This window comes from Notothenia coriiceps, unplaced genomic scaffold (genome assembly GCF_000735185.1).
Source record: "Notothenia coriiceps isolate Sejong01 unplaced genomic scaffold, NC01 NC01_scaffold00014484, whole genome shotgun sequence".
Lineage (NCBI taxonomy): Eukaryota > Metazoa > Chordata > Actinopteri > Perciformes > Nototheniidae > Notothenia > Notothenia coriiceps.
In genome coordinates, this window is record NW_011347185.1 from 1 (window position 1) to 7,190 (window position 7,190).

Here is a 7,190-nt window from a genome sequence, read left to right on the forward strand (position 1 = left end):
GAACCCCGAAAAACTATTTTTTTACGCAAATCCACGTTTATTTTGAAATGAGCCATTGCGACTTCCGACTGATTTCGATAGAGCAGCTCACATATAGGAGATGACATTCCCATCTCAGACAACAACAAAACAAAAACTGAAGAAATAAATATACAGTCGGTAGGATCACTTCAACATTTCAGAAACAAAAATAGGTTGACAACCCAATACCACCAAAAACACAACATGGCAAGCATATTTATTTTTCCTTTAACCCCACTCTTCGTTAGAGCTAATTATTTCCCATTTCATGGCGTGTTCAGCCACCCTTTGATTTTTTCTGGCAATAATTTTTTTCCAAAAATAAATTGTATTTTTAATCTAACTTCAAACACCTTAAATTAAGATTACTCCTTGATTGACTTGACTGAATATATATTTTAGCCAGAAGAATAGTTGTATTTATTAACTGTGCGCGGTCTTCATCTAAAAGCCCAAATAAAATATTAATGGGTGTAAATGTAAATTCAATATTTGCCACCAAATAATTTGCAAAACATTCTGATTTGTGTGGAAACATTTTCATTATTAAGATTTTTTTTGTTTTAACCTCTTTTCCTTTCTCTTTCTTGATCCTCCTTGGTCATTAGAGTCCTTGTCTGTTCTGGATTTACAATGTGTCACATGTTCTGAATTGACCAATCGGAACTTTATTTAGCCTCCGTATTGTTTATGGTTGAACGTGGGCCGCGAAAATGTGATTCTTAAGTGGGCCCTGAGTTGAAAAAGGTTGGGAACCGCTGAAATAGACTATTCGACTGCAACCCAGGCCTGTAACTCTGCCAAGAAGAAGCGGCCATCTCCCATCACATCTTAATCCTTTTGTTCTTTCCCCATTACACAGCAAAACGCCTGCAAGATGCTGAAAAACGGTGAAGCAGGGCCTCACTTCATGGCCTCTCCTCAGTGTGTTGGCTACAGCCGCAAGACAGCGCTGCCTCTCTCCATGAACATGTGTCTGCCCGATCTGACGGAGATCCGCAGGGCCGTCAGGCTGTGGGTGAAGAACACCTCCGCCCGCTCCGTCTACATCGCCACCGACTCAGAGTCCCACAGCAGGGACATCCAAAAGCTCTTCAAGGGCAAGGTGTGTACAACCTCTGTGATGCATTCACATGTGTCATAAATTACTTCTGGCTTCATTTCTGTCATGTGTTATAACAATCAGAATACTTGATTTATCCTGGGAGGGGGCAGTTTCTCTATTTTAGGATGAAATAAAATAAAAGATAAATACAAAAATGTAATGGACTAGCTTATTTTTGAGTCTGCTAGTTGTCACAACTAGCACATTCTTTACACGGTCAACATGCCTTAACCCAGAAGACCTTGAGTCTGAGTCCAGATTTGCATGCAAACTACGCCATTTGTCTAAAATGGAAATATTAGTTTTTGACACCAAGCATTTTAAGAATTTCCAAAGATTATTTATTTGTGTTTTTCCAGGTGAAAGTGGTGAGTCTACAGCCCGACTTGGCCCAAATGGACCTGTACATCTTAGGCCGAGCCGAGCACTTCATCGGCAACTGTGTCTCCTCCTTCTCCGCCTTCGTGAAGAGAGAGCGGGACGTCCACGGCCTCCCATCATCCTTTTTTGGCATGGACAAGCCTGGGAAATTAAATCAAAAAGAAGAACTCTGAGAACAAAGGTCACATGGTCGTCCTGGAGGACTGTAATGAGGAGGTGAGGGAACAAGTGGAAGGCAGAGAATATTTAAATGTGACATGAGGGTTCAGGAAGGCTGGTCCTGTTTTAGAATGGGTTTTAATGTGAGAAGGAGGAAGGGCTTATAAAGTATGATGCAGCATGTCAGTACTGTCTGTGAAAAGTGCTATGATATGGACACAGCTGCCACCAAGGAGAACTATTTTTGTCTGTTACCTTCTTGAAAATCCAGTATTTGCACCCTCCCAAGATTTTCCTTCCATAAGCCTGTGTTCCCTACATCAACCTAGTTTTCCTTACGATCAGGAAAACCAACAGATCCTTTAGCATTTCCTTTAGCTTCTGCCATAGTCTGTGCTGCCACCATGCTTCCCAATCCAGACATGTTCGCAGGACCTCTGGTGACCTCAGTGAACCCTGGAAAAGACGGCAGTGCCAGTGATCATCTTCCCTCCCTCTCTCTTTTTCCCTCTTCTCTTTCTCTCTCCCCATCTTTCCACCCCTCCATGTATTTTCCTGCTTGCTCTTTCCTTTCCTCTCTGCCCTCCATTCCAAGGAGAGCACAGTAACTGATCCTCCTGTACATACTAATTATAGGAAGGAAAAAGGAGACCGTTAACTGAACAGTATTGATATTCATTGAATGTGAATAAATGTATTAGGATGACAAAAAAGTTGATTTGTACAAGTTAAATTGATTAAATGCGGTTGTGGAATGTGTGTCAAGCTAATTGTGTTCCTCTGTTGGAAAGCAGTGAATGCAATGATTTTTAAGTCGAATGTTTTGTATAATGTTTTCCAACATTAAAGTGATGCACACTATTTGTTTTTAAGTACAAACCGCCTCTGTTTACATCCGTGAGTGCAAGCTTAGCTGTGAGTACAGTGGAATCAGCTGATATACTAAACTATGTTGAGACCTGGTTGCCAGTTAAGCCAGGGAACCCAGCATCTGTATTCTTCATAATGCTAGTGTTGCGTTTACCGCCTCGTTATTCACATTAGACGTTTTACGTTTTTTGAGACTGTGTGCTTAACTCTAAAATACATGCTCACTTTAGAAGCGCATTTTTTTGTACGGGTTAATGTGTTTTCACACGTACCTCTTTACGGGGATATGTGTTCGAATCTGGCAACCGTGTTGCGGGACCGCTGTGGGGATGAGCAGCGGCTAATGGCTGACTGGGAGTTCTGATTAGCTTGCCGCTGGTAAGTCTTTATCGACATATTTGGGTCTTTTGTAAAACGCTGTGTTTGTATTACAACGGTGTAATGTGACTATTGTGATTTTTATATTTTTGTATGGTGATATATTTTATGGATTTATGCCCCTCCTGCTAGCGATAGCCAGGTAATGCTACCAGTCCTGTGGCTTCGGTTACCAGTGTTTGTCGTTGCTAGGCCGGTTTTGTGGTCTCGTTATGGTCTGCATTTTGCATAAGCTAACGGTGGTTAGCTCTGCCGAACGCGTCTTTAAAAAAAAACATTGCTTACATCGTTTGAGCAGCTATTAATCTGCGGGTTATCAACCTGCTACGGCGGACGCATTGTTGTCATTGTATAGCCTAGAATTCCACTGAGGTCTAACAGTGAAGTTTATACCTGCCGGTTAACGGGCTACATGCAGTTAGTCAGCTAAAACGGTGTAGTGACTCCCCTGTGTGTATAATAAATAAGAAGCCGTGGTGCAAAGTAACTAAGTAGAATTACTTAAATACTGTACTTCCACTACAATTCAGAGTTACATCGTAACTCCACTACATGTATTTAATACCTTTAGTTTCTTTACATATTTGGATTAATGATGTGAAATACAATCAAGTCTTAAATCAGACTTTATACCTGGAGTAAATTCACAAGCTGAGTACTTATGTCTTATGTCGAAAATATGTCTTATTTGGGCCAACTAAAATCTAACATAATAATTTATCGGGTGTGTTGTAACATCTGGAAAAAATATCATTAGGCTTTACCTACGCTTGTGTTTCCACAGGTATAAGGAGTTGTCAAGACTAAAGATTACTGAGCTGCAGTACAGGTGTCAGTGTCATGATAGCTAGCTATCTCAATATTGATTCTTCCAGCCTGACTGTAAAAATGTGTGTGATGCATTTACTGTGAAGGTTGTGAGTCACCATGAGTGTTTCCTTGCAGGTCTGTATTAACCATTGAATGTGTTTTCCCTAACAGTTTGTGATGTGGGACCTTGTTTTGGTGAACCATTCCTGAAGGTGCATTTGGAAGAAAGAGCCTACGAGTGCCAGGCCGTGTTTTGGCAGCCGCTTTGCAACATGTCCAAAAGCAAGAGCTCGGAGTCGATCAAGGTGGTGGTCCGCTGTCGCCCAATGAATGAAAAAGAAAAGGCAGCCAAGTTTGAAATGGTCGTTTCTGTCGACGTGAAACTGGGCCAAATAATTGTCAGGAACCCCAGGGAGGCTGCTGCCAATGAACACCCCAAAGTCTTCACTTATGATTCAGTATACGACTGGAACTCTAAACAAATAGATTTGTATGATGAAACCTTCAGGCCCCTGGTGGACTCAGTTTTACTTGGGTTCAACGGGACCATTTTTGCCTATGGTCAGACGGGTACAGGGAAAACATACACCATGGAGGGGGTGAGAAATGATCCAGAGAGGAGAGGGGTGATCCCGAACTCATTTGAGCATGTCTTCACTCACATATCCCGCTCCCAGAATCAGCAGTACTTGGTGAGAGCATCGTATCTAGAAATCTATCAGGAGGAGATCAAAGACCTGCTCTCCAAAGACCAGACCCGCCGCCTTGAGCTCAGAGAGAGGCCTGACACCGGTGTGTATGTGAAAGACCTTTCCTCATTTGTCACTAAGAGCGTGCGGGAGATTGAACATGTCATGAACGTGGGCAACCAGAATCGATCAGTGGGTGCCACGAACATGAATGAACACAGCTCCCGTTCTCATGCTATCTTCGTCATCACGGTGGAGTGCAGTGAGCTGGGTGTGGATGGGGAGAACCATATCAGAGTGGGCAAACTGAACTTGGTAGATCTAGCAGGAAGTGAAAGACAGACCAAGACTGGTGCTCAGGGGGAGCGGCTCAAAGAAGCCACGAAGATCAACCTGTCGCTTTCTGCTCTGGGGAACGTCATATCATCTCTGGTGGACGGCAGGAGCAGCCACATCCCGTACCGAGACTCCAAACTCACCCGCCTGCTGCAGGACTCTCTGGGGGGAAATGCCCGCACAGTCATGGTGGCCAACATCGGCCCTGCATCCTACAACCTGGAGGAGACACTGACAACGCTGCGCTACTCCAACAGGGCTAAGAACATTAAAAATAAACCACGTATCAATGAGGACCCCAAAGATGCCCTGCTGAGGGAGTTCCAGGAGGAGATCGCAAGGCTGAAGGAACAGCTGGAGAAGCGCTCCGGAAAGAAGAAAAGGAGGAGGAGGAGGAGGGGTGGGGAAGGGAGCGACGGTGAGGATCTGGAGGAAGGGGAGACGGAGGAGGATGAGGAAGAAGGGGAAGATAAAGGGGATTACTGGCGGGAGCAGCAGGAGAAGTTGGAGAGAGAGAGAAAAGCCATCATGGAGGATCACAGTCTGGTGGCTGAGGAGAAACTCCGGCTGCTCAAAGAGAAAGAGAAGAAGATGGAAGACCTGAAGAGGGAGAAGGACGCCGGGGAGATGCTGTCAGCCAAAGTGAAGGTGGGCTGATCCAAACTTTTTCTGTACATCCCGTCTGACTGATTGATTTGATTTGAGAGGAAACGGTGTAGCATAGACTACAGAGGTGGGAAGTAACAAAGTACATTTACTCAAGAACTGTACTCCAGTAAAATGTTGAGGTAAATGTACTTTACTAGAGTATTTCCATTTAATGCTACTTGATACTTCTACTCCACTACATTTATTAAACAGCTTTAGCTATAAAATGCATATCTTAAAATTAAACTAATGGACGAACTGTTTGAGTCACAGAAGAGTCAAATTATTAAAACATTTCACAAAAGGTCAATCAGAACTTTTTTTGTCTACAACAGTAAAATGATGCAACAATATTATCTAGGAATGTCACATGTACATTTTAAGTACATTTTGCTGATAATACTTTTGTACTTTCACTGAGTTATGTGAGATTCTAAATGCAGCACTTTTATTTGAAATTAGTATTTTGACAATATTGTATTAGTACTACTACATAAGTAAAGCACCTGAATACAATTGATAGACTCCAAATTCAGATTCTCTTTCTTTGGATTCTATAAACACAAGCCAGTGGATAAACTCATTAAGTTGTCAATGCTTCTTCTCCCCAATGGGACTTGGTTTCATCCTCTTCTTTTTTTCTTCTCAACCCAGGCGATGGAGAGTAAGCTCCTGGTGGGGGGGAAGAACATTGTGGATCACACCAATGAGCAACAGAAAATGCTGGAGCTGAAGAGGCAGGAAATCACGGAGCAGGTACACCACATCCTCGTAATATGATTTACGCTTTCAGTCAGCAATGGCTTGAAGGTCACATTTCAGTCAGCAATGTATTGCTGCTAACAGGAAAGCTGCTTTTTTGCTGGGGGAGGGGGGCAAATGCATAAAGATAGTTTATTTTGTACTTATAACAACAAAACAGAACCTCCCTGCTGGGGCCTGAGGTATCACTCACGTTGCCCACTGACAAAGGTATGTATTAGGCCAGAGTGTCTTTTTTGGAGAGTTGAAAGGGGGAGACAGAGGGGAGGACGTTGCCTGAAACGTTCGGCTTACTCAGTAGCAGTCAGCGCTGACAAGTTTGGTCAACTTTTGTTAATTTTAGATATAAGAACGTTTTAAAACTTATTTTTTCAAAGGTTTCATTTTCATATGCACAAAAGCTACAGTGTAGTTATGGGAATGAAACACTTAAAGAGCAACTTCCAGGTTAAAGACACCTGTGAATAAAGGTGTAGGAAAATGATGAATACCCTAGATTTTCAAAAAAATATACAGAAATATACACTACAGTGACATCTGGCGTCGTTTTTGTAAGAAATGTTCACTTCCGCATAAAAAAGCCTTGGCACGTGACCTCCCGCGTGTGACGTAACATGGGGGAAACAAGGGGGAGAGCGGCCAGTGTAACGTATTAATAAACATGGATCCCAATGCTAGTTTCGACACAGACGACACAGAAGAAGTTGAACATGAATATTCGAATGCATATGACGGACCACAACCTTATAATTATGAGCCTGCTAGGCGTCCAAGAGACCAGGAGCAGCCAAGGATTAGAAGAAATAACGGCCATCGGAGAGAAATTGAGCTGTGGTGTGAGGAGAACCAGTGGAGAACTGGGCAGCTATCTTGGTGAGTGACCGGCGTTAGCTACAGAATGTTAGCTAACGTCACATCACAACATTGTAAAGTTAGCTATCATATATCAGGCTATAACTAAAGTAGCATTGATAATATAGTAACGTTACTGGCAGGACTGTTGATACTGATCCATAACAGAAACTAATGCG

The 7,190-nt window shown here is 42.8% G+C and overlaps 2 protein-coding genes across 2 annotated transcripts; both read left to right on the top strand.

Moving 5' to 3' along the window:
• The first annotated feature begins 862 nt into the window (after positions 1–862).
• On the top strand, positions 863–2,312 carry LOC104948515 (GDP-fucose protein O-fucosyltransferase 1-like). Its single transcript, XM_010774718.1, has 2 exons — positions 863–1,126; positions 1,486–2,312. Exons 1-2 carry the CDS (start codon positions 899–901, stop codon positions 1,678–1,680), a joined length of 423 nt encoding a protein of 140 aa, XP_010773020.1. The 5' UTR covers positions 863–898; the 3' UTR covers positions 1,681–2,312.
• Positions 2,313–2,686: 374 nt separating this feature from the next.
• Positions 2,687–6,168, top strand: kif3b (kinesin family member 3B; the record flags this gene model as incomplete). Its single annotated transcript, XM_010774719.1, has 3 exons — positions 2,687–2,914; positions 3,896–5,397; positions 6,052–6,168. Coding segments are annotated over exons 2-3 (1,518 nt in total), but the record flags the coding sequence as incomplete, so codon positions are not given.
• Positions 6,169–7,190: the final 1,022 nt, after the last annotated feature.

Coding starts and splice junctions, on each gene's coding strand:
- LOC104948515 (XM_010774718.1), top strand. CDS start 899: ATGCTGAAAAACGGTGAAGCAGGGCCTCACTTCATGGCCTCTCCTCAG. Junction 1,127..1,485: donor AAAAGCTCTTCAAGGGCAAG/GTGTGTACAACC, acceptor GTGTTTTTCCAG/GTGAAAGTGGTGAGTCTACA.